This window comes from Microcaecilia unicolor, chromosome 5 (assembly GCF_901765095.1).
Source record: "Microcaecilia unicolor chromosome 5, aMicUni1.1, whole genome shotgun sequence".
In the NCBI taxonomy this organism is placed as follows: domain Eukaryota; kingdom Metazoa; phylum Chordata; class Amphibia; order Gymnophiona; family Siphonopidae; genus Microcaecilia; species Microcaecilia unicolor.
In genome coordinates, this window is record NC_044035.1 from 218,534,689 (window position 1) to 218,562,131 (window position 27,443).

A 27,443-nucleotide genomic window follows, 5' to 3' on the forward strand; every position below is an offset into this window, starting at 1 on the left:
AGCATGCCAACACTGCCACTTGCACCCGAAGGGAATTGTAAGCCAGGCCTTTTTGTAAGCCATCCTGCAAAAAGTCCAGGACCAGTGAGACCGTAGCCCACGCGGGTGTGACCTCTTTCGAGGCACACCACTCCTCAAACTTACGCCATATCCGAGCATAGGCTGCGGAAGTAGACCGCTTGCAAGCCTGCAAGAGAGTGATGACCTTGTTAGAGTAGCCCTTATCTCTCAATTGCGCCCTCTCAAGAGCCTGGCTGTAAGACCAAATCGGCAGGGATCCTCCATAGTCACCGGGCCTTGAACCAACAGGTTCAGAACCCGAGGCAAAGGAAGTGGAGCCTCCACCAGCATCCGGCGGAGATCCGCATACCACAGATGCCTTGGCCAATCTGGAGCAATGAGAATCACCAATCCTTGGTGTAGTCGAATCCGCAGGAGGACTCGCCCTATTAAGGGCCAAGGAGGGAACACATACAGGAGGCCCAGGGGCCAGGGTTAAGCCAGTGCATCCAACCCCGCTGAGCGAGGATCTCTCCGTCTGCTGAAAAAGCGAGGGACTTTGGCGTTTGCACTTGACGCCATAAGATCCATTCTGGGAGTCCTCCATTTGGCACAAATCTGAAGAAACACTTCTGCCAGTTCCCATTCCGCCGGGTCAATTTGATGCCTGCTGAGAAAATCGGCTTGCACATTGCTCTGACCTGCTATGTGAGCTGCTGACAGAAGCTGCAGGTGGAGCTCGGCCCAGTGGCAAATCTGAGCGGCCTCCGCGACCAGGGCCCTGCACCGAGTGCTGCCCTGACGATTGATGTAGGCCACCGCTGTCGTGTTATCTGACAGAACCCGGACAGCAAGCCCCTTCAGAGTCTTGTGGAAGGCCAAAAGAGCCTGGAATATCACTCTCAGTTCCAAGCGATTGATGGACCACCCCGCTTCCACGGGTGTCCACTGACCCTTATCATAGCTTCCCTGGCAATGCGCTCCCCAGCCCAAAAGGCTGGCATCTGTTATCACCAGGCATCAAGAAGGAAGTGCGAGTGGCATTCCTTGTCGCAGCATCCTGTCGGAGAGCCACCAATCCATACTGTGCCGGGCCGCAGGGAGCCACGTTAGTCTGCGTTGATATTCCTGGGAAATCGGAGACCATTGATGGAGCAGGGCAATCTGCAGTGGCCTCATATGCACTCTCGCCCAGGGAACCACCTCCAAGGTGGCCGTCATCGACCCCAGCAGCTGGACAAAGTCCCAAGCTCGATGGCGAGGCATCCGCAGGAGCAGACAGACCTGAGTCTGAAGCTTGCACCTCCTGTGGTCGGGGAGAAAGACAAACCCCGAGGCCATGTCGAACCGGACCCCCAAATACTCGAGAGACTGAGAGGGGGTCAGGTGACTTTTGGGTATATTGACCACCCAGCCCAGAGTCTGCAGGACTGTCACCCCTCTGGCTGTGGCAAGACGACTTTCGTCAGCCGAATCCGCTCTGATGAGCCAGTCGTCGAGATAAGGGTGAACTCTGATACCCTCTCACCTGAGAAAGGCAGCTACCACCACCGTTACCTTGGAAAAGGTACGGGGAGCTGTGGCTAGGCCGAAAGGCAAGGCCCGAAACTGAAAATGCTGGCCCAACACCGCAAACCGGAGGAACTGCTGGTGCGGGGGCCAAATAGGAATGTGCATGTAAGCTTCCTTGAGGTCCAGAGACGTAAGAAACTCTCCTGGCTGAACCGCTGCAATGATGGAGCGCAGGGTTTCCATGTGGAAGTGTCTCACTCTTAAGGCCTCGTTTACTTGTCAAAAGTCGAGGATCGGTCTGAAAGACCCGCCTTTTCGAGGGACCACAAAATAAATGGAATAGTGACCGCAGCCGCATTCGGCGGGAGGCACCGGGATCACTTGCAAGGTCTCCTCTACCGCCGCCCGTTTGACGGCAGTGCCGCATCGGGACTCCAAAAACACGTCTCTCAACGGGGCACCGAATTCCAATCGGTAACCTTCTCTGATCAGATCCAGGACCCACTGATCCGAAGTTATCTTGGTCCACTCCTCGAGAAAGAGGGAAAGACGTCCTCCTACTGCAGGAATAGAGTGGACCGGCGTCCCATCATTGTGGAGCACGCCCCTGAACTCCTGGCCGCGACCCGTCCGCTGCGGAACGCTTGTCCAAGCGAAAGGAGTTCCTCTGTTGAAAACGGGCACGTTGAGAAAACCCAGCAGAGCGCCCCAGGCGATACCTGCGAGCTTCACGGAAGCGAGGTCAGGAAGAGGAGGGAAACACAGGACCCTTGGAAGAAGGCCTCGGCCTATCCGCAGGTAACCGCTTGGGCTTAGAATCCCCTAGGTCTTTAACAATCTTCTCCAAATCCTCTCCAAAAAACAGGAGGCCCCGAAAGGGTAACTTCATCAGCCTTTGCTTAGAGGCCATGTCAGCCGCCCAATGCCGCAGCCAAACAAGGCGGCGGGCAGAAACCGCCACAGACATCTGCTTAGCCGAAGCTCTGACCAGATCATTAAGGGAGTCAGCCAAAAATGACAGGGCCGACTCCATCCGCGGGGCAACCTCAGAGAGGGACCCCGCACCCTCCGCGGGGCTGCTCCATCGCCTGTTGTAACCAGGAAAGACAGGCGCGGGCTGCATAGGAACTGCAAATAGATGCCCTTAAGGCAAGGCCCGATATTTCAAAGGACCGCTTCAACGCGGATTCTAGCCACCGGTCCTGCATGTCTTTCAAAGCGACCCCTCCCTCTACTGGGAGAGTGGTCTTTTTTGTCACAGCTGTGACTAAGGCGTCCACTTTAGGTATCCCAAAAAGGGCCAAGTGGACTTCACTCAGAGGGTAAAGCTGACCCATAGCCATGGCCACTTTCAAAGGCCCATCGGGGTCAGACCATTGAGCTGAAATAAGCTCCTGGATGGAATCATGCACAGGAAAGGCCCACGTAGGCTTCTTAGTACTTGCCATCCTAAGATTAACAGAGGAGGCCTCACCTTCAGCAGGATCATCAATCGAGAGGGCTTGCAAGGCGTCAGCAATGAGAGCTGACAGCTCGTCGCGGTGGAAAATCCGAACCGCATTGGGATCATCCAAATACAGTGGCAAACAGGCACCCTCCTCTGGATCATCTGTCCCTGAGGGCCTACCAGATCCCTCAGACTCCCCACAGCCCGACCGGGGGGGGAGGATATGCGCCACTTTCAGATGGGGAATTTACCCGTCTATGTTTAGCGTGTTTCCAACGCTCGGGGAGGAAGTAACATCTGAAGCCATCCCCGGGGCATTAACACCCGGAGGGAACCCCGCAAAAAAGCAAACGTGGAGGGCTAGGGAGGAGGGGGAGGGACCCGGCCACCCGGGTGTAAAACCCCTGAAGCTACAAAGAGACCCCCTTGAACTTCTGCCTCACTGAACCAAGCTTAAGAAACCAGTGCACAGAAGGAAGGAAAGAAAACCTAACTAGTACTTTTTTTGGGGGGGGGGGGGGGGGTAATAAGAAAGATAGAAGCAATAATTGAGAGACTGAAAAGGGTTCACCACCTTCCACCTGCTGGAGACTGAGGATGCTGGTTCTTTCTAGTCAGGGCAAGGGCTTTTATTGGCTCTCTCTCATGAGTCAGAATTCTCAGTCTCCACCTGCTGGAAGACATGCACAACCCATTAGTCACTCGCTGGGCTGGTCCGGAGGGACGCTAAGGAAAATATACTTAGTTGATATCCAGTGCTTAAAACTACGTGCATCCATTTACTCCAATGAAAATGTGATGTAAATCCTGGCACGTAGATTTATGCACACTAGGCAATATTCTATAACAATGCACATAAATTTTGGAATGCCCACAAATGCCCATTTTCCTGCCTATAACCATGCCCTTTTGAACTGTGCGTTTTAGGATTTAGGTGCAGTTCATTACAGAATACGCTTAGCGAGTTGTGCACGTAAATTCTAATTATTGCCAAATTAGTGCTCATGCTTGCCTGTTAAGTGCTGTTAAATATGCTGATTAGCTTGTTAAGCCAATTAAGTTACACATGTTGTATATAAAATGCTTGGATTTCAGCGCAGATCTCTAGGCGCGATATAAAGAATCTGGCAGTATGTGCCTTGTTGTCTAGGCAACTCCTTATAGAACTTCTCCTATAATGTACATTGCTATTATAAGCTCCAATGCAAATATATATATATATATATAACAAAGTTCTTGCTAGGACTAGTTTTTATCTTACCAATCCATGTCTTTTGCCATTTTCATACTGCCCTTCATATGTGTCTCTGTTGGGTAACCTTGCCTTGCCATGTCCATGTCGCTCTCCTGCTTCATTGCGCTCCCCTTCATATTCCTAATAGAAAAGACAAGAAAGTATTTTATTAAAATAAAGATTGTTTATCCATTATATGTTGAACAAAAACTCACTCAGATATGTTTAGAGTGCTTGGGGAACTGATACAATAAATAGGATGGCAAAATGAAGCCAGAATGGTTTTTTGACATAGTGAAAGAAAGTAAATGCAAAACCTTAAGCATTTTTTATTTTTCAATTTTAACTCAAATTAAATAGAGACTGATCTATATTCATCCCACAGCAATCAGCATTCTTTTAAACACTGACTCCATGGGCAGAATTAGCCCCAGATATTCAGTGCTGGGCACTTTGGTAGTACAGCAAGGCTGCTGTGAGAGGTTGAGGCAGACATTTTCTAGAGACAGCCACTAGGTACAAGAGTGAATGGGTTCACTTCTGCCCCCAATGTGCACACAGGACCACCAGGGATTTCAAGTAGGCCCAAGGGGGGGGGGGGGTGGATAAGGTATAGACCTGGGGGAACTGGGAAGAGGGTCTTACCTGGGAATAGTGGAAGGAGGGAGGAGAACTGGAAGGGGGCTGTGTGCCAACTGGGCATCGGCAGATATTCAGTTAACTCCCCGCATAAAGTTAGGCCAGCCTTTTTTCTGTCCTAACTTTATGTGATTGCTCAGCTAGTTAGCAGACTGAAAATCATTGCTAACCAGCTAAGCTTCCACTTTGCTTTAATTCCCGCCCACCCACAAATTAGCTGGTTTTGGCATGGGTGGTTAGAGGGGATATTCGGCAGCACTAACCGATTAAGTGCTGTTGAAAATCCCCAGATAGCCCCGCACAAAGCAATTTAAATGGCCAGGAGCTTCTCCTGGCCGTTTAAAATACTTTGAATGTCTACCCCCAGAGATATTCAGCAGGATGAGTGTAACTCCCTTGTGGTACACCCTAGACGGCTGCTTGATGTATGCCTAGGAAAGCTGGGAGAAGCGGTACAAGTTCTTATTTATTACTTCAGTGAGAGACGGATCCGGTACCAGAATTTTCTCCGACGGGCTGAGCAAACATGCACCAGACTTTATACTCTACACAATGACATGGCCCACACCATTTTTTTTTTATCTGAAGCTGAAATCCTTCACTGTCCTTCATTTGCTGAGGGTACAGAATACAACTGCATTTGTAACAAATATTAACTATATACAAAGTTATCTCCTTTCACCTCCAGTAGTATGCATAGTTAGAACAGTTCTTTTTTCCTTTGTTTGACCTGTTGACAAGATGGGTGAAGATCACTTCTCACTCATCATTCCCTAAATTGTTGTTGTTTCAGTGCTGTGTTCAAAGATGGTAAACACATACAGGTAGGCCAGCTGATGACAAACTTAGTGGCTTCTGCACAAAGATGTTAATCAGTTCTTTTTGCCAGATGCTGATACTGAAACACAGAAGCTGGATGTTATCAGCACACTTGTCCCTCCTGCTTTAGTTAAAACCTACCTCAGGATGGCAGAAGCAGGTAATCCCTGTCTGTCTGTCTGTCTGTCTCTCCCCCCTTCCTTGGGGCTTTAGAATGTCCAAATGTTCCCCATAGCTTCACAAGTCAACAGCCTTCTATAGGATCTGATGCTTGGCCTCCAGCTTTAGTGTGATCAGGTGCCTAGATGGGACTAACCTGTGAGGATATTATCTGACTGTCACTTCACACAGAGCATCTGTCTCAGGCTTTCAGAAGGGGTCTCCCTTGGTATATAGAGTCAGAGGCAGGATACATAATCTAAGACTATTTGTCTGGCATGGAATGGGCTTATATACTTAGAAGGGGTGAGGCAGCCTGGGCAAAGAAATCATATTAATTTGGTGTTTAACTTTGGTTCAGTCCTGTAAAGTGGAGGAATGCCATCTGGTTTTAATTGCTCAAGAAGTCTAGCTTTTGCCAGACTAGAGGTTAGAAAGGTCAGAGAGAAATGAAACTTTCTTTGTCCCTTTTTGAGTGATGGATTGTTATATTTACCACATCTGGAGGCCATTCAATCTCGAGGGGATCAGCAAGCAAGGCATACTGCAGTTTAAAGGATTAGGCTAATGCTGGTTAGAAGAAGATAGTTTAGATATAGATAATTCTAGATGAGTTAGAATTTGTTTTATAAGGAATTCTGATTTCTGCTTATTTTAGAATATGTTTTATTCTGTGTAATTAATAAGTTCTATTTCTATGTAGAATATATTTTCAATTCAGTGTTACATCAGTGGCTGACTTTTCAAGTGAGATTGTCTGCAGTTTAAGAGGTCATCATCTGGTTTGAATTATCCACAGTCCTAGCTAGTTTTGTGTATGAAACTAATAGGTGAAAGAGGTCAGGAAAAGTCAAGTCTTCTCCTTGATTAATTATAGCTAAATGAAGGACTGGTTTTCTGAAAGTAATAACAAACCATGTATGTGTGCCATTAAGCAAGATTGGCCTTTGACCCCTTAATGAATGCCAGAACCCAGTTAGTATGAAGTTGATTGGGAAACTGATTATGTGAATAATAATAAAATGCAAGAGATAGGTGCCACAATGTCTAGTTTGAGAGGCCCCAGGTCACAGGTCAGTTTAGGAAATATCTCAAACCTATGTAACTGATATTTTGGAGTAAATGTATAGAGATAATTAGTTCAAGACAGGGTAATCAATCTATTCTTTACCATCTGGTGAGAAAGGGGGGCTAGAGAGGTGTAGGACCCTATATAACTGGGAGCAGAAGCAGCTTACGTTAGAAGAAGAGAAGGACAGACAGGAGACGCAGGATCCAGAGAGCTGAGAAAGAGAAGAAGAGACCTAGTGCTGATGTCCTACTTTGTTTGCTGGCAAATAAAGAAGATTTCTCTCTCATTCTGGTGTGTGGTGTTTGACTCCTGAAGTACCACAGATTCTGCTAACAATAGTGGTAATTCCTGCAACAGGGGGATACTGTACCTTCAGACCTTTCCCTATGATAATAAGGCACGTCTGCTTTCTACCAGCTTCCAGAACCCCTCAACTGTTCTATCTAGTTCTACTCCTTTTCTGGAAGCTTCTGGTGCCAGGCTGGTTTCTTCCTGACAGGTGCAAAGTTCATAAAAAGGCCACAGAAATATGGCTCCAGGCTGCCTATCTGCAAGTGCTAATTGCAAAGACTACAGTACTTGCTGCTGTAAAATGCAGGCAGCTTCCCACTACTGGCTGGCTGCCTGGATTTTATAAAAGAAGTCAGCAATATAGAACACTGATATTGGAATGAATTGAAAACAGCATAGAGAACTCATACAGCTCTGCACTGCTGCAATTCTCATCATGTTACATGAGTAACATGTAGCTTTAAATGGATCAGTTTTCTGTTTAAAGTTATACAAACTAGGGTCTTGTGAAGTTATGAGCAATGGCAGAAAATGGTTGCTTTTGCTTGTAGGCCCCATCTCTCTCATCAACCTATCCAGTCCTAGTAATTAAGGATATTAGGGGTGGCAGAGTTGGTGAACACTTACAGATCTCTGGGATGCTTGGGAGTAGTGGGAACACTGTAGTATGTCGACAAAATCTACAAGACTGGTGAAGGAAAAGGCGAAAGCCCTAGATGCTAAAATGGCAGAGCCAATGCCAATGCCGATGGACCAGTGTTTTCCATGCCAAAAATAGTTCAGCACTACTCTTGACTCTTAAGGGTTAAGCTTCATGGTTTAGATCTCATAGAAGCACTAATTATAAGGATCAATCCTCAATGGTCTTGCCAAACTTGGTGCATCACTTAAAGCCACTGGGAGTTTTCTGGGTTTTGTGAAGGAAGATAGCTGAATTGCAATCAAATGGCTCAATAAAGGGAAAATACCCCCTCCCCCCCCCAAAAAAAAAAAAATATATATATATATATTAGTATAAAAGGCCTGTTTTGGTAGGCAATGAAACGGGCGCTAGCAAGGTAATCCCCCCCGCAGCGTCCCCCCTGCCCCCCTGAAGCCACCCATCTGGTCTCAGAACCCCCTCCCCACCAACCCTCCTCTCCCCCTGCAGCCATGCATGTGCAGCGACCCTCCTCTCCCCCTGCCCCCCTGCAGCGTCCCTTCTGTCTCCCCTGCAGCCACCCATCTGGTCTCAGGACCCCCTCCTCACCTCCCTCTTCCCTGCCCCCCTGCAGCCACCCATGTCCAGCGACCCTCCCCTCCCCCCTCGGCGCATCACCCAAGCCCCTCCGCCCCGGCGCATCACCCAAGCCCCTACCCCCCCTTTGGGCACATCAACCCCCTCGCCACCCGCAGCCGCCAATACTGCTGCGTCTCCTGTTGAGTAGCAACGGCCAGTACAAAAAGAAAAAAGCCAAAAAAAGATTTTAAACCTGAAACACGGCTCCATAGACAGCCATCTGGCATTGGCTGTCGTCTCTGCAGCCGCTCCTCCTCTCCCCTCTGACGTCGCTGTGCTCCTCCAGGGTCTTCCTGCAGGGGCAGTGGGTGGCTGCGGGTGGCGAGGGGGTTGATGTGCCCGCTAGGGCGGGGGGTAGGGGCTTTGGTAAAGCGCTGGGGGGAGGGTCTTGGGTGATGAGTCGAGGGGGGGTAGGGGTTTTGGTGTTGCGCCGGTGCTTGGTTGTTGCGCCAAGAGGGGGGGCACTGAGAGCTGATTCGTAGGCAGGGGGAGGAGTGAGCGTGTTTCCCTACTCCTCCCCCTGCCTGGCTCACGGTTTTGTAGGGCAGGAGCTTGGTTGTTGCGCCGAGGGGAGCTGTTTCCCAGGCAGCGGAGGAGTACTCCTCCCCTTGCCTTGGAATCAGCTGTCAGTGACATCACTGATGTCAGTGCATTCTAAACTGCCTAGCAGACCATCTCCCAGGGAGCCACGGTCCCAGGCACATTAGAATGTTGAAGGTGAGAATTATTATATAAGAAGATATATATCAATCATCCCGTCTGGAGCACTCCGGCCTAAGAGGGTCATGGTGCTGTGAAAGGAAACCTAAAGTACTGAAAAAAAAATCTAAGGAAAATGACAAACGGCAGGAACTGGCCTCAAGAGCGCAAAAGAAAATGAGATTGAAGTGTGAAATAAGAATGCCACAGATGTGAATCATGACTGGGGAGGCTCTGTGAAGCATCTTCTCAGCTTTGGGGGAAACGTGTTAATATGCTGTCCTGCTTGTTCCTGGAGAAAGCTGATTAAGAATAAAGCTGAATTTCTTAATAAATATTTCTGTTCTGTATTCACAGATGTAAGGGCCAGGGGTAGGACAACAGAAGACAAATACATATAGCAATGGTAGTGTAGCAGACTGTTCATGAGGAGCTAGCTAAACTAAAGGTAGATAAAACAATGGGGCTGGATTGGATACATCCAAAAGTACTGAAGGAACTCCTTTTCAGTGCTTCTTTAGAGTCAGCAGTAGCCTCAGAAGACTGGAGGAGGGTGGATATAGTTTTACTAGAGGTAGGTCTTGTCACACAAATCTGATTAATTTCTTTGACTAGGTGACCAGACAGATAGATCGAGGGAAAGCGCCAGATGTGGTGTACTTAGATTTTAGCAAAGCCTTTGACACAATTCCACATAAGTGACATAAATAAACTTGAGTGCCCTCAGTATGTGCCATAAAGAGACTGGGTTAGCACTGGTTAAGTGGAAGGTGACAAGGGGTAGTGGAGTTCACTCTGAAGAAAGAGAAGTTACCAATGGTGTACCACAAGGATCAGTTCTTGGTCCAATTCTTTTTAACATTTTTGTAAGCGATAGTGCGAAAGGGCTGTTAAGATATGCCTCTTTGTGGATGATATTAAATTCTGCAATAGAGTAGACATGCCTGATGGTGTGGATAACATGAGGGATCCAGCGAAGCTTGAGGAATAGTCTAGATTTTGGCAGCTAAGATTTGTTTAAAAAATTCAGCATTATGCATTTGGGCATAATACCTGAGGGTATAGGTGGTGAAGAACTTCTGTGCATATAAGAAGAGCAGGACTTGGGAGTGATTATATCTGATGATCTTAAACTGGCCAAACAGATAGAAAAGATGATGGCAAAAACCAGAAAAATGCTCGGGTGCATAGGGAGAGGAGGTGACCGTGCCTCTTCATAAGCCTCAGGTGAGACCCCAAAGGGTTTGTTTGAAGCAGTCTCCTTAGAATCCAAATTATATAGAGAGGAAAGGTCCCATTTAACTTTCTTTCTGAGAAGTTCTGAAGAGGACATTTCTCTGGTAAGTGATTTTACTTTGCTCTGTGCTTACTGCTTGGTAACTTAAAGATTGGGTTTAAAGAGGAATTATAGGATATTGATAAACACAGAATTAAAAAAAAAAAAAAGCAAACTTTATTAGCTAGTGTCCATACCCTTTCCCCCATAGTTTTAAAGCTAGAATTTTCTGCTACAGCATTAATAGACAGACTGTAGAAGGAACAGCAGGGCCTAGTTCAGTCTTAGAAAAAGAAATACAAATAAAAGAAAGAATCAAGCATTATTAACTAGTTTCCATAGTGTACAACCCTTTTCCCCATACTTTTTAGCATGAAACTTTCTCTTGAGGTAGAAACTTAGCAGCCAAGAGTATTAGAAAGGATAGTAGCAAGGTTCAAACTGTCCTAAAAGTAAGTTATTTTCTGTTCTTTGCCTGCTGGAGATGTAGCACTGCTTCTGACCTGAATACGGTGTTAATTAAGGTGTGAGGATGTAGAATATTTGCAAAGATTACTAAGGGCAATCTGATTACTGGGTTAGCTTCATAGGGCTTGTTTGAAGCAGTCTCCTTAGAATCCAAACTATATAGAAAGGAAAGATCGCACAACTTTCTTTCTAAGAAGTTCTGCGAGAAGAGGACATTTCTCTGGTGACATTACTTTGCTCTGTGCTTGGTAACTTAAAGATTGGGTTTAAAAGAGGATTTGTTGGCTATTGATAAACACAGAATTAAAAAAAAAAAAAACAAGAAGAAGCAAACTTTGGGGGTCTTTTACTGAAGCTTAGCTCAAGTTATCTACAGCAGGGCCCATTTTATTGCTATGGGCCCTGCTGCAGATAACTCAAGCTAAGCTTTAGTAAAAGAACCCTTTTATTAGGTAGTCTCCATATCCTTTCCCCCATAGCTTTAAAACTGGAATTTTCTGCTACAGCATTAACAGATAGACTCTAGAAGGAACAGCAGGGCCTAGTTCACAGATCACAAGAACCTGGTCTATCTAAATGAAGCGAGGAGACTGAATCCCTGACAGGCCCGTTGGGCATTATTTTTCTCCTGTTTCAATTTTTCCTTGACTTACTGCCCAGCGGAAAAAATATAGAGGCGGATGCTCTTTCAAGATCTTTGGATCCTGATCCTGAAGATGAACAACTGCAGCATGTGATTGAACCTGCTGCTATCATTTCAGCTATGGTGGCCACAGTGCCCCCAGGTATGATATTTGTACCTCCTCATTTGAGAGAGAAGATACTTTGATGGGGTCATGCCTCCCATATTGCAGGACATCCTGGTATCCTGGGGACTAAGCGATTTATTTCGTAGAAGTACTGGTGGCTTACACTCGACCGTGACATTCAAGAATTTGTTACTGCCTTCCTGGATTGTGCCCAGCATAAGACTGATCATCAGAGACCCCAGGGTCTCCTCCTGCCACTACTGGTGCCTGAGAAACCACGGACCATATAGCCATGGATTTCATTACTGGCCTCCCATCTTCTGAAGGATACACAATCATCTGGGGGATAGTAGACCGGTTTTCTAAAATGGCACACTTTGTATTTATGTCTTGCCTTCCTTCTGCTGTGAAACTGGCACAACATTTCATCACGGCAATCTTCCATCTCCACAGACTACCAGAATCTATCACTTCAGATCATGGAATGCAATGTGTGTCTAAGTTTTGGCGAGCCTTGAATCGGGCTCTAGGTGTGAAGTTGAATTTTTTCTCAGGATATCACCCACAATCTAACAGTCAAACTGAACATATTAATCAGTGTTTGAAACAGTTCCTGTGAATGTATGTTACTGCTCATCATGATGATTGGAGTCAATTAGTTCCTTGGGTGGAATTTGCCCATAATTACAAAGTAAACTCTGCCACTGGGTCCTCTCCATTTTACATTGTCTATGGACGACATCCACGCATTCCGATTGACGACATCCATGCATTCCCTTTGCATTGAAAACTAACTTGGATGTTCCAGCGGCAGCCAGAGCTATAACCTCCCTCCAATCTATTGGGTCATCGGTCCAGAAGACACTTCAACAAACCACTGCTCATATGAAACATCAAGTGGACAAGCATAAACGATTGGGGCTTCAGTTCCAACCTGGTGATTTGGTGTGGCTGTCCACTCGCAATCTTCGACTTAAGACTCCTTCCATTCGATTTGCTCTGCGATTTGTGGGCCCATATCCCATTTTAAGACAAGTCAACCCAGTCAGCTATCAGCTCAAATTGCCACCTACTTTGCAAGTATACAATATGTTTCAAGTATCTTTGCTTAAACCAGTGGTCCTAAGAAAGGGCTCTTTGCCTGCTTTGTCTTCTCGACCAGCCATATCGGCCTCCCAAGGGAATATGAAGTTTGTGATATCCTTGATGCTCGACGCCTCAGGGGGCAACTTCAGTATCTCATCTCTTGGAAAGTGTATGGACCAGCGGAGAATTCCTTGGAAGCTGCTAGTCAAGTGCATGCTCCTGTATTGGTCTGACGTTTCCATAGACTCTTTCCTCAGGACCCGAGTTAGAGGGGGCCCTTGAGGGGGGGGGGTGATGTTATGATCCTACTGGGACAGGCAGGGTACTGACTAGGTCTCGCTCCTGAATGGCCATGTCAGGGATTGGGCTGACATCTGAGGCAGCTGATGTCAGATGTCAGATCCTATTTAAACATACCTCTGCCTGCATAGGATGCTCTAGCGTTATCTCCTTCACTTGTGAGCTTATCTTGTTTCTGCTTAGTCTGTGCCTGTGGCACAGGGTGAATTCTCTGTTTGGTTGCCATTATTCCCTTTGTCTGTGTTTGTTCTGTGAGTCTGTTGCAGCCAGCTTCTTCTCTGATTACTTAGCTGCTGTGCAGCTGTGTTTAGCTTCTCGGTGTCCGTTGCTTCACTGTGTACCTTGCCTTTCCCTTCCCTGCTGTGTGTGCTGGCTGAGTCCGTGGTATGAGCTTACTTCCTTTGGATTTCCCTGTTAACCCTTTACCTGCTGTATCTGTTACTTGATTCTTGTGAGCACTGCTCCTTGTCTGGCCTGTATACCTAGAAGCAGTCTCTCTCTGTAGTCTGCTTAAACCCTTTACCTGCTGTATCTGTTGTTTGTTTCTTGTGAGCACTGCTCCTCGACTGAGCTGTATAACTAGAAGCAGTCTCTCTTCTGTAGTCTGTTTTACTTTTACCTGCTGTTTGCGGATTGTGGATAGCTGTGTTGTTTCGCTGTCTTTTGTGTGGTTTCCCTTTTCCCTGTTCTTGCTGTAGCTCTTGTTTAGATCCTGTGTAGGTCACTCCTTCGTTTAGCTGTGTGACACCGCTTGGGTTGCCTCTCTGCGTGAGTTCCCTTATTCTGGTTATTGTCTGTATCTGTGTGTTTGGTCTGGTGTAGAGACCTGCATGGGAACGGGGTTTACGGGAATCCCACAGAACCCACGGAATTCCTGTGGGGACAGAAGCAGTTCTGTGGGGATCCCATGGTGACAGAAGCAGTTCCTGCGGGGTTCCCTTGGGGACGGAAACAGTTCCTGTGGGGTTCCCGTGGAAGTGTATGCTGCACTTGCAAGCCTCTCTCCTACCGAGTACCAAGTTCTTTGAGTGCTATCTCCTCCTCCTCTGCCTTGCTTTAGCAGCACAGATGTGGAAAGTCTCCATTAAGGAGGTGGTAGAGACACAAACGGTGATAAAATTCAAAAAGGCATGGGATGAACACAGAGAATCTCTAATTAGAAAATGGAAGTTATAAAAAAACCTAAACTCAGGGCCACAGAGACTAAGCCGGGCCCGGGGCAAGGCCACCCCCACCCGCTGATGCCCTCACCCCCTCCCCCCGTCTCACCTGCCTGCCCTCAGCTCCGTCCTCCACCAGGCCCCCTGCATTAAAATCGGCAGCACCTCAGCTCCGTTTGGGAAAGGCAGATTGCTACCCTTCGGGCCTTCCCTCACTGTGGCCCGCCCTCGTCTGATGTAACTTCTGGTTTCCGTGAGGGAGGAACACAGGGAGGGCCCGAAGAGAGGTGATCTGCCTTTACAAACAGAGCGAAGGCGCTGCCGATCTTAATGCAGGGGGCCCGGTGGCAGATGGAGCCGAGGGCAGGCAGGTGAGACCGGGGACTGCAACACCAGCGGCCTGACCCTGGCGCCGGGACCCCCTTGGAGACCCAGGGAATTTTGTCCCCCCTGCCCCCCACCTCTCGGTGGCCCTGCCTAAACTTAAATGGCTTAATGTGTGTGGATGTGTTGAGTGACACTTAGATGGCGACTCTGGCTGTGATGAACTAAGGCTGATACCGGGAGACCTGTATGGTCTGTGTCTCATATATGGCAATCTGGTTTAGGATGGGCTGGAAAGGGCTTAGACAGCAACTTTAGTGGCTGGAACATGAGGACAGTGCTGGACAGACTTTTACAGTTTGTGTCCCACAAATGAGAAGATGAATAGGCTGGAGTGGGCTTCAAGAGCTACTCCAGCAGTTGGAACATAAGGATAGGGCCAGGCAGACTTCTATAGTCTATGTCCCAGAAACATCACAGAAAGACCATAATCAAGTATATTATATTTATTTATTTATTTATTTAGGTTCATTTATACCCCACATTATCCCACAAGAGCGGGCTCAATGTGGCTTACAATGTTACAAAAGGGTACAGTTCACGGAGGGTACAGTTCAAGGGGAGAGACAAGATCATGAGGATAGGACAAGGGAGCATGACAAGGTTGATGTAATCGGTGGTGAGGCGGGTACAGTCGATAGGAGGAGTTAGGACTTAGAATTGTCAGTGGGAATATCACATTCATTGTTGATTAAATCATGAATTGATAATGATTGTGACTATTGGGCAGACTGGATGGACCATTCCAGTTTTTATCTGCTGTCATTTACTATGTTACTATTAATCCTTTCTGCTCCCGGGCTGATGCAGAGACCTCAGCTCTGACATAGGCATGAGCATCAGATGTCACCTGATCTACTGGCTTGTGCATGTGGCGATCTCTTAGCACATAGTGCCAGTGAATCAGAGAAGTCTTACATGTGTGCACCAGAGTGTTCCAACTTCCGTTCCTTCCTTGCCTGCAGTGCCGCGGCTAGAACCTAGCGAGAGACTGAGAGAGTCAACAAGAATTCTTTTTATGTACCATTAAATTCTTGCGGAGACAGGTGGGGATGGGTTAGATTCCCCATGGGAACGGACGGGGACGGGTTAGATTCCATATGGGGACAGGTTAGATTCCAGCGGGGACGGGCGGTGGCAGGTTGGATTTCTGTTCTCGTGCAGCTCTCTAGTCTGGTGACCTTTCGTTGGTGTCTATGTGTGGCACTGTGTGCGCAGCCCAAATGCAAGTCCCTTCCAGGACTTCCCGCTGTTCTTTTCCCATCCCTTGTGTGTGTGATTGGGTTCCAGTTCGGCCTTGCAGCCCATAGACTTGGACTCTGTACATGTGGGTTCCAGTTCGGCCTTGTGGCCCGTATGAGTGGTCTATTTCCCTTTCTGGTGGTGCTTGCTGGTCTCCCTGAGTGTGCTGGGCTTTGTAGCCCGTTGTTACTGTATAGCATGAGCTTGGTCTGCCCTAGGCCTCAGCCTAGGTCTGTCCTAGGACTCGGCCTAGGCTCAAGGGCTCATGATCAACCTTACAACTGAACTCTGATATAGGGCGGTAGACTACTACTACTACTTATCATTTCTATAGCACTACTAGACATACGCAGCACTGTACACTGGACTTGAAGAGACAGTCTCTGCTTGACAGAGCTTACAATCTAATTAGGACAGACAAACAGGTCATATAAGGGATAAGGGAATTACTAAGGTGGAAATGATAAAACATGGGTATTGAACAAGTGAGTAAGGGTTAGGAGTTAAAAGCAGCATCAAAAAGGTGGGCTTTTAGTCTAGATTTGAAGACAGAGATGGAGCTTGATGTACTGTCTCAGGAAGTCTATTCCAGGCATATGGTGCAGCAAGATAAAAGGAACAGAGTCTGGAGTTAGAAGTGGAGGAGATGGGTATTGATAAGAGAGATTTCTCCAATGAACGGAGTTCCCAGGGAGGAGTGTAGGGAGAGATAATAGTGGAGAGGTAATGAGGACCTGCAGAGTGAATGCATTTGTAAGTCCATAAGAGGAGTTTGAACTGTATGCAGAAACAGATAGGGAGCCAATGAAGTGACGAGGAGAGGGCTAATATGAGCACAGCAACACTGGTGGAATATAAATCATGCAGCAGAATCTTGAACAGATTGAAGGGGAGAGAGATGGCTTAGTGGGAGACCTGTGAGAAGCAAGTCTTAAGCAAGAGGTGATAAGAGTGTGGATAAGGGTTTTGGTAGTGTGCTCAAAAAGGAAGGGATGAATTTTGGTGATATTATAGAGAAAGAAACAACAGGTTTTAGCAGTCTGTTGAATATGTGCAGAGAAAGAGAGGGAGGAGTCAAAGATAACCACAAGGTTACGAGCTGATGAGACACGGAGAATTAGAGTGTTATCCACAGAAATAGAGAATGGGGGAAGAGTAGAGGTGGGTTTAGGAGGAGAGATAAGAAGCTCAATCTTGGTCATGTTTAGTTTTGATGGCAGTGAGACATCCAGGCAGCAATGTCAGACAGGCAGGCTGATACTTGGGTATGAATTCCTGTTGAAATTTCTGGTGTGGAGAGGTAGATCTGGGAGTCATCTGCATAAAGGTGATACTGAAAACCATGGGATGAGATCAGAGCACCAAAGAGGGGGGACGAGGGAATGGGACTTGATATACCACATTTCTGTGGTTTTTGCAACTACATTCAAAGTGGTTTTCATATTATATACAGGTAGTTATTTTGTACCTGGTGCAATGGAGGGTTAAGTGACTTGCCCAGAATCACAAGGAGCTACAATGGGAATCAAACCCAGTTTCCCAGGATTGAAGTCCACTGCATTAACCACTAGGCTACTCCTCCACTCTGAGGAAAGTATAGATGGGAAAAAAGAAGATGTCCCAAGACAAGACAAGAGCCCTGAGGTACACCAACTGATAGTGGGATAGAAGTGAAAGAGGATCTGCCACAGTATACAATAAAAGTATACACTAAAAATTTGATGGGAGAGATAAGAAGAAAACCAGAAAAGAACAGAGCACTGAAATCCAAGTGAGGATAGCGTATCAAGGAGTAGATGGTGATCAAAAGCGTTAAAAGCAGCAGATCTGGCCAGGAACAGGTCATTGGAGACTTTAGCAAGGGCTGTTTCAGTTGAATGAAGAGAGCAAAAGCCAAATTGAAATGGATCAAAAATAGCTTCAGATGAAAGAAAAGCAAGACAATGGCGATGAACAAGCACGTTCCAGTATCTTGGATAGGAAAGGAAGGAGAAAGATGGGACGATAGTTGGAAGGACAGGTTGGGTCAAATGAAGTTTTTTTGAGGAGTGGTGTAACTATAGTATGTTTGAAGGCATCAGGAACAGTTGCAGTGGAAAGTGAAAGACTGAGGATATGACAGATAGAAGGGATGAAGTAGGAGAGATAGTACTAAGTAGATGGGTGGAAATAGGATCAGAGGAACAGGTGGTCAGTTTGGAGGAGGAAAGAAAATGTGGTTTCCTCTTCAGTGATTTTAGTAAAGGAAGAAAAGGAGGCAGGGGTTGATGAAGGGTTGAGAGAATGGACTGAGGGAAGGAGACATAGAGGTGACTTGGTTTAGAATTCAAGGTTAATCTTTCAAGATTGCAGGTCCTGGATTTCAAAGGAACTAACTTTGCCGAGATGTGCAAATTTCTGAAGGAACAGTTAGCGGGATGGGAACAGCTGAAGGATGTAGAACAGCAATGGACAAGACTGAAAGGAGCTATATTAAAGGCAACTAACCTTTATGTTAGAAAATTACATAAAAGTAAGAGAAAAAGAAGGCCTCTCTGGTACTCGAATGTAGTAGCTGAAAAGATAAGGGGAAGGAGGCTAGCCTTTGCACGTTACACTCTGCACAAGAGTGGAAGTAAGAAGGAGGTTGGGAATTACAGACCTGTCAGTCTGACCTCGGTGGTGAGTAAGCTAATGGAAACGCTTCTAAAGAGGAGGCTTGTGAGCTTTCTTGAACTACATGGAATGCGGGACCCGAGGCAGCATGGCTTCACTAGTGGCAGGTCGTGTCAGACAAATCTTTCTTCTTCAACTGGGTGACCAAACAGTTGGATGTGGGAGGGGCGCTTGATGTGGTATACTTGGATTTCAGCAAAACCTTTGACACGGTTCTGCACAGGCGACTGATAAATAAATTGAGTGCCCTCGGTATGGAACCTAGAGTAACGGATTGGGTTAAAAATTGGTTGACTGGTAGGAGACAGAGGGTAGTGGTAAATGCAGCTTGCTCTGAAGAAAAGGAGGTCATCAGTGGAGTACCGAAGGGATCGGTCCTAGGACCGGCTCTTTTTAACGTCTTTGTGAGCGATATTGTGGAGGGGCTGTCTGGTAAGGTTTGTCTCTTTGCGGATGATACTAAACTCTGCAACAGGGTGGACACCCTGGAGGGTGTGAATGACATGACGAAGGACCTAGCGAAGCTAGAGGAATTGACCGATATTTGGCAACTAAGGTTTAATCCCAAAAAATGCAGGGTCATGCACTTGGGTCGCAAAAATCTGAGGGAATGGTACAGTATAGGGGGTGAAGTGCTTTAGTGTGCACTGCTCACTAAGGTGGTCAGGGAGTGGGAGGGCCCCCGACACATACGAACCATGGAGACCTCTTCAGGGAGACTCACATCTAATTTGCAAGAGATAGCGGAGACTTTTGTGACTCATTTTCAGGAATTATACGCTAGCCCTGAGACGACAGGGGCGGCACCTCCCGACATCCAAACATATTTAGAGCAGTCAGGGTTGGCTACATTTGCAGGAGACTTTGTGAACGCTCTCAATGCACCGCTCACTGCTAAGGAAGTGCACAAAGTGATTAAAGGCTTAAAATTGAACTAGGCTCCAGGCCCTAATGGCTTCACGGGAGAGTTTTATAAGATGATGCAGACTCTTATTGGGCCCCCTTGTAGACTATCTTGAACAGGTGATTGAAACACAGGGATTTCCGATACATGAAAACACGGCACTAATCTGCCTCCTGCCTAAGCCGGACCATCCCAGGGATTTGCCCGGGAGCTCCCGCCCAATCTCACTCATAAATGTAGACGTCCAAATACTATCTAAGATATTAGCTAACAGGGTGGCTGAGGGGCTGCCCGAATATATTCACCCAGACCAAGTTGGCTTTGTTAAATGGCGCCAGTCTGGTCGTAATATCTGCTAGTTATTGCTGGCCCTCTCCCTCTGTCAATGGAAAGAAATACCTCTGATGGTGACCGGTTTAGATGCAGAGCGTGCATTTGATAGGGTACACTGGCAGTTTTTATTTGACACCCTCACTTATTTAGGGGTTTCGGGCTGGTACTTTAGGGCAGTGTCGGCATTGTATGCGGACCCAAGAGCAGCCTTGCTAGTTAATGGGCATCGCACTGACTCGTTCCCCATCCTTCGTGGTACTAGACAAGGGTGTCCTCTTTCTCCCCTATTGTTCCTTCTCACACTTGAACCGCTTCTTGGAACCCTACGCAACACTGTGGCACTGGAGGGGGGTCACAATACAGCATAAAGAGATCAAAGTTATGACTTTTGCAGATGATTTATTATTCTCACTAACCCTCAAGCCTCCATCCCTCATTTAATTCGATTGATCTCTGAGTATGGTGCTCTTTCGGGGATCAAACTGAATTTTAGCAAATCTGTGGCCCTTCCTTCCTCCCCAACAATACAAAATGCGTGGCAAGGGAACTTCCTGTTTACCTGGGCGGACGGCTGGATTAAATATTTGGGTGTTATTATTCCAGACAATCTGTCCACGCTAAATGCCTGCAACATTCGCCCTTTGGTGATTTCCCTCCAGAAGACCCTTAGCCTGTGGCAAGCCTACCCAGTCTCATTACTGGGGCGCATAGCACTCTTTAATATGATCTGGGCTCCGAAGTACTTGTATGTTTTCCAGATGTTACCCTTGTTCTTGCGGGTCAGGGACGAAAGAGCACTGAATAAAATGTTGCAGGTATATCTGTGGCAGGGGAAGATAGCTCGACTACCCATTTAAATTCTGCAGAAGCCCAAATCACATGGGGGACTAGGGCTGTTAAATTTGAGACACTTAACAGTAGCCTGCACAATGAGACATATTAATGACTGGTATAGAAATGTAAATGACTTTTCTTTATCTGGACTGGAGCCTAACCTTTTTTGCAGATCCCATTTCAGTTGGTAGATACATACAATACCGAAGCTACGTTTTAACCTGTTTATCCACGTAGCATGAGAGTTTGGAGATGGCTGTGCAGACGCCACCACTTCTCGGCAGCGGTGACCCCCCTTTTTGGCAATCAGACACAACCCAGACGTTCCTGCAGGAACGGATTCACCGGTATTTGCTCGCTAGAAGACTCTGGGGATTCAGTACCTGTCCCAGTTGCTCACGAAGGATGGTAAACTGCAGCCCTTTGAGGAGCTACGCACTCGTTATCAATTGCCCCCCACAGATTCTTTTGCTCATTTTCAACTACAGCATTATGTGAACAGTCCGCCTTAGGAAGATTTGTGCGAAGATGTTCAGGAGACACTGAGTGAAGCACTCACATTGAACTCTCAGAACTTGGTGCCTTTAGCCTTTCATCATAAGTACCTGCAGGAGTCTTCATCAGAGTTGGATTATACACGGCTGGCTAAGAATTGGAACTTAGACTTGCTGACACAGCTGTCCAGCCAGCACATCCAAACCTGCCTGCACCAGATATATCAAACCACCTGCAACGCCCAACTGTGGGAATTACAGTACAAATTTCTTTTGAGACTTTACATACATCTCGCCGCGTCGGGCACACAAGGCAGGATTTGCGAGCTCGGAAGAGTGCCCGAGATGTCTGGGTACCCCGGCCTCGTTGGGTCATATGTTCTGGATGTGCCCCAGAATACAGGGCTTTTGGGCAAAGGTGTTGCGTGAGTCAGAGGCAATGTGGGGATGCACCCTCCATAAGGATCTCCAGATTATGTTTGAAGATTATCAATTACCTACACCCATACCTCCCCGCCTTTTGGACTTCTTCAGGAGACTGGAGCTGATGGCAAAAAAGACTATTCTGCAACAGTGGAGGGAGCCTGCGACCCCTGCTTTCTCGTCTTGGCGGACGCAATTGACTTCTCTGCTGGCTATGGAGGCTCAGATTTTTTCGGATGCCTCCTCGTCCTCAGGCAGACGTTTTTGCCACTGTTGGGAGCGCTTTGGTTCTACTTTGCAGCCTGCCGCTAGAAATCGGATATAACATTGAAGGACTGTTTGGCTTCCATGCAGCACAGAGGTGGGGGGAGGGAAGGAGGGGGTGGGTTTAAGGGAGAAAATGTGTGTAGTCACTCTTGGAATCTCTCATTATGGACAGCGGGAGTCAGAAGGTACTTATGACCTGTAATCTGTGCCAGTGTTCTTCTGCTGTCATGCTTCAATAAAAAATTATTTCAAATAAATTGAACAATAATAATATAAAAAGGAAAAATATTGGATAATGAAAATTATCACCACATACCAGTGAAGAGGTGGGTGTGTAATTCTCACTGACTTGAGATATGTATCAGTGAGTGGCACCGCTGAGTTTGTGGTATAGTTATTTCATATGGGAGATTTATAATGATTGTATGATTTGAGAATTCCCTTTAAGTATTTAGTGTCTGAGATAAATTTGATTGCATTACTTCCATTGTATGCAAATCTATTTTATGCATATTCACTTTGGATATCCTAAAATCTCGACTGTATGTATGTGTCCCAAGGACTGGGTTTAGAACCCCTGTGATAGAGACATTTAAATACCTCAGTAGCATAAATGCACAAGTGGCAAATTTCTTGCAACTGAAAGGCAGCTCTGGTATAGGAGAGTGAAAGGGGATATACTCAGGAGTAATAGACCTGCCAAGTCTCCTGCTTTGATAGGTCATCTCCCACACTCCCACTAAAGCGGGAAATTCTCCTGCTGAGCCACTGCCACCACCGCTGCTGCTTCTCCCAACGAGCAGCAGCAGTGGCAAACCAAGAAGCAGGTGCAGGCCACAGAGTTCAGCAATGCACTGTCAGCTCTGCCGGACCTCTGCCCCTCTGAAGTCAATTCCTGTTCTGGGGCAGGGGACTGGCAGAATTGACAGTGTGCACCTGAATACTGTGGCCCTGCACCTGCTTCTTCTTAGTTTGCTGCCACTGCTGCTCATTGTCAGGAGATGCAGCAATGGAGAAAAGACACCAGATGGAAGGGAGGAAGAGGAGAAATGATGGATAAAAGGTGAATGGAAGAAGGGAGAGAGAGAAAAGATGGGGAGAGACAGAGGGGAAATGCTGGATGGATGGAAGGACAGAGAGAAAGAAGGGCGATGTTAGAAGGAAAGGGACAGAAAGAGGGGATACTCCAGATGGAAGGGTAGGGAGAGAAAGAGGGGATACACTAGAAAAAATGATGGGGAGAGAAAGAGGGAAAACGCTAGATGAAGAATGAGAAGAGAAAGGAGAAATGCTAGATGGAAGAATGGGGGGAAAGAAGATACTGGATGAAGGGTAAGGAGAAAGAAGATGCTGGATGCAAGGATGGGGAGAGAGAGACACTGGATGGAGGAAGGGGAGGGAGACACTGGATAAAGGGATTAGGAAAGAGGGTAGACACTGGATGGAAGGATGGGGCGTGAAAGAGGGGAGACACTGAATGGAAGGGAGAGAAAGAGGGAAGATACTGGATGGAAAGGATAAAATTAGCGAAAGACTGGAGAATAAGCGGAAGGGGCATAGGGGAAAACCAAGGTGAAGTACCATGGTGAGGTAAAGATGAAAAGCTGTAGGCAGACAACAAGGCCAGCTCAAGGGACTGTGGTGACAAACCAACTTTTGCATTGGTCCCCCCCCCCCCTTTACAATTTGGTCTCTCTCCTTTCACCCTCCCCTTCACTTGTGATCCAGTATCTCCCCCTCTGTCTCGTTTCCTCCTCCTGCTTGACCGGGTGAGGCACTGGCCCAGGGCACTGATGATAAAGGGTGCCAAAATCCCAGTCTGGCATCTATCCTAAGGTAGACTGGACTGGGATTTTGGCGCCCTTTATCACCGATGCCCTGGGCCAGTGCCTCACTTAGTCCATAGGTTGAGCCAGCCCTAGTAGATGAAGTAAAAAGAGGGAAATTAAAGACTGGATAGTAAGAATGAATTAAATCTGGACAGAGAGGCAGAAAAATAAATTGAAAAAAACTGATAGAAAAAGATGAGAGAAAAATGACAAATGGATAGGAAACTCTGGCAAGAGAGTTAAGAGAATGTTTATGCTTATTGTGATTTGATAAAATTGCCCTTTTTACAAAGCAAATCAGAGTGATGAACAATCAAATAAAATTAGAAGAAGGAACTCCAAAAAATACAGGAAAGGATCTACTAGTCACACACTGCAATCATACAAAAGAAAAAAAAGGAAGAGAAAAAAATAAAATCAGTAAAATAAACATCCTGCTGTGCTATCAGGCTGACCAGCTGCAAGAATTCTTTGCACATTTGCAAGATCAGTTTATGATTAATGAAAATTGGTGGGTTTTGAGATCAATTTTGAAGTTACTAAGGGCCCTGTTTACTAAGCAGTGCTAAAGGCGCATTAGCATTTTTAGTGTGCTAATGATTAGCACGTGCTAAACGCTAAGTCGACCATAGCAACATATGGGCAACTCTAGCGTTTAGCGCGTGCTGAAAATGCTAGTGCGGCTTAGTAACCAGGGCCCTAAATGTAGTTTCTGATCTTAGGGGGTCTTTAAGGTGCACTAGCATTTTTAGCTCATGCTAAAAATCAGCTAGTGCTAAATGCTGAGATGCCCATAGGAATGTAATGGGTGTCTAAGATTTAGTGCCAGCTAAAAATGCTAGCGTACCTTAGTAAAAAACCCCTTAATGAGAGAGATAAATTGTTCCACAAGAAGGGGGCCAGAAAGTAAAAAGTACTTTTATTTTGTGGATTCCCAATACGTTTGGGACAAATCGGAGAGAATAAGTCTGTGATTGTTTATTGAACGGAGTAGTCGAGCGGGAGAGTAACGAATTGTCAGTCTAGCTAAATAGTCTGGTAGACCAGTATGAAGGGCCTTAAAAGAAAAAATTTTAAATTGAATCCTCTGTTCTATTGGAAACCGGTGAAGTTTTCTAAAAAAAAACAAAAAACAAAAGGAGTGCAGGTGACGTGGAGGGGCATAATCAAAAGGAAACGCCTATCTCCATGGGCGTTTATCTCCAAGAACGGGTCCGTGAAGGGGCGGGCCGAACCGTATTTTTGAAAAAATGGATGTTTTTGAGCAGGGCGTTTGGTTTTTTTTAGCGATAATGGAAACTAAAAACGCCCAGCTCAAAAACGTCCTAATCCGAGCCATTTGGTCGTGGGAGGGGCCAGGATTGGTAGTACACTGGCCCCCCTGATATGCCAGGACACCAACTGGGCACCCTAGGTCAGTGCGGTGGACTTCAGAAAAAGCTCCCACATGCATCGCTCCCTTACCACGGGTGCTGAGCTCCCAACCCCCCTCCCCCAAAACCCACTACCCACAAATGTACAACACTACCATAGCTCTTAGGGGTGAAGGGGGCACCTACATGTGGGTACAGTGGGTTTTGGAGGCCTCCCATCTACCAGCACAAGTGTTACGGGGGGGGGGGGGATGGGCCTGGGGCCACCTGGCTGAAGTGCACTGTGGTACCCACTAAAAGTGCTCCAGGGACCTGCATACACGCAGGCCTCTAGGACTGGTTGCTGCTATATAACATTGGCACACCAGTTGACACCTGAAGACTAATCTCTCCGAAAACGTCCTTTATTGGAATAACCGCCTTTACTCACAGTTAACTGCAGATCAGAGGTTGTGCCCCACTGGCAACGAGTCTCCCTGGTACTGAGATGAGCAGTAGGTCAGAGCTGGCAGAATGCTGTACAATGCCCTCTTTCAGCCACATTCAAGGGAAGAACTAAGTTGTCTAACGTGGCTAACACAGGAAAGGGAACTAAAACTGGCTTACAAAAATGGCCACTACCGCATGGACTACAACAGGAAACACAACAGGCCACACTCTGACCCAATAGGCAGGGGGAAAAGCACCATGGGAGAAGAACCTACCAACTACCAACATCGTGAGACTGTAACACAAGCTAATGAAATCACGGAGCCCAATACCCTACACAATGCAATGCTGATGTGACCCTGTACTGCACCCGAGAGCCACATCTGACCCAGGGAAAGGCTGTGAGAGGATCGAACACATTCTGCTGTCATGGAGGTGGGTACGGCATTTGAGGCTGGCATACAGGCTGGAAAAAAAGTTTTTAAAGTGAGGTTTTTTTGGTGGGAGGGGGTTAGTGACCACTGAGGGAGTCCGGGGAGGTCATTCCCGATTCCCTCCAGTAGTCATCTGGGCAGTTGGAGCACTTTTTTGGAACTTGTTCGTGAAAAAAAAGGGTCCAAAAAAAGTGACCCAAAATCGCGGTAAAAATGCCTTTTTTTTTTATTATCAGCTAGAGATGCCCATCTCTCCTCGGCTGATAACCACGCCCCAGTTCCGCCTCCGACACGCCTCCGACACGCCCTCGTCAACTTTATTCGTTTCCGCGACGGAGTGCACTTGGAAACGCCCAAAATCGGCTTTCGATTATACCGATTTGGGTGCCCTTGCAAGACAAACGTCTATCTCCCGATTTAGGTCGCACTATAGGCAGGCATTTTTCTCTTTCGAAAATAAGCTGGATGATTTCTTTGTTTTGCATTACATAATATATGTGCCACAGTGTTCTGAAGATTGGAAAGCAGAAACCAGAGACTGGGGACCAACAGAATTAGTAAAAGAAAATAGCCAGACAACAAAGGTAGAAAAAAGAATTTTTATTTTTAATTTAGGATAAAGTAATGTGGTAGTTGTGTTTATAAAGCTTAATAAATACAAATAAAACACAAAATGGAAAATAAGGTGATGCCCTTATATTAGACTAATTTTAATACATTTTTCACTAGTTTTCAGAGACCAACTCTTCCTTACTCAGGTCAGGAGAGGATACTATAACAGGTTTTGGCCTCTAAAAGCTAATTGGAAAATGTAATAGGTTAGTCCAATAAAAAGGTATCATCTTATTTTCCATTTTCAAGTGCCTGAACTGAGTGTGTGGGACTGCTTGCACCGGCAGCAGAAGCACGCCACTGACTTCCGCACTGCTCAAACAGCACGATAAGGGGCTCAAGCAGTGGACCTTTTTGGCTGGCAGGGCTTGGGAATCTCTGTCAGTGATTTAACTGGTGCCGCAATTTTGAAGGGAATGTAAGTCCAAAGTGGGAGAGAGGGGCTGAGGGGGCTGAGGCTTCTTCATGGTTACCCCCCTTGGGGAAATAGATGCTGGATACACTTCCTCATACCCATCCCTGCAGTCCAAGGAAGTTAGATTGGTCACCACTACTAACACAGACATCCCATCTGCAGACAAACTCGCTAAATATTTCAATGAAAAAAATTGTAAACCTACGCAACACACTTCCTCCCGACAATAATGATATCGAAAACATCATTGACGGTCTGGACCCAAGCCCTGGAGAATTCCCAGTGGACCGAATCTGGTCAAATTTCACTCTCCTCACCACCGAAACAGTCACCCAAGCGATCCATAAGTTCTCCAACACTCACTGCAAATTAGATGCATGCCCCAGCTATTAAAATCTGCCCCCGGAGTCACGTGATGCGGTGGAAGCAGTAACAGCGTTTTTGTGCTGCTCCGAGTGCCCTGCTCGCCCCCGACCTAAACCGCCGTAGAAAAACTCAAAGAAACCGATCGGACTCTGTAAAAGAACGGAGGAAGGTGCATGGAACAATATCTCGTTCCTATGCCGCCCGGAAGCACAAGGAAAAGCTCGAAAAGCGAAAAAGAAAAGCTGCTCGTGGCAAACAG

General features: G+C 46.7%; 1 protein-coding gene across 3 annotated transcripts in view; it reads right to left on the minus strand.

Moving 5' to 3' along the window:
• Positions 1-27,443, minus strand: part of RSPH1 (radial spoke head component 1) — a 246,673-nt gene that overhangs the window by 163,943 nt on the left and 55,287 nt on the right. For all 3 annotated transcript variants that reach the window (XM_030203781.1, XM_030203779.1, XM_030203780.1), the window contains exon 2: positions 4,221-4,334. In XM_030203781.1, coding sequence (XP_030059641.1) covers positions 4,221-4,334 — 114 coding nt within the window. The remainder of the gene's footprint in view (positions 1-4,220; positions 4,335-27,443) is intronic.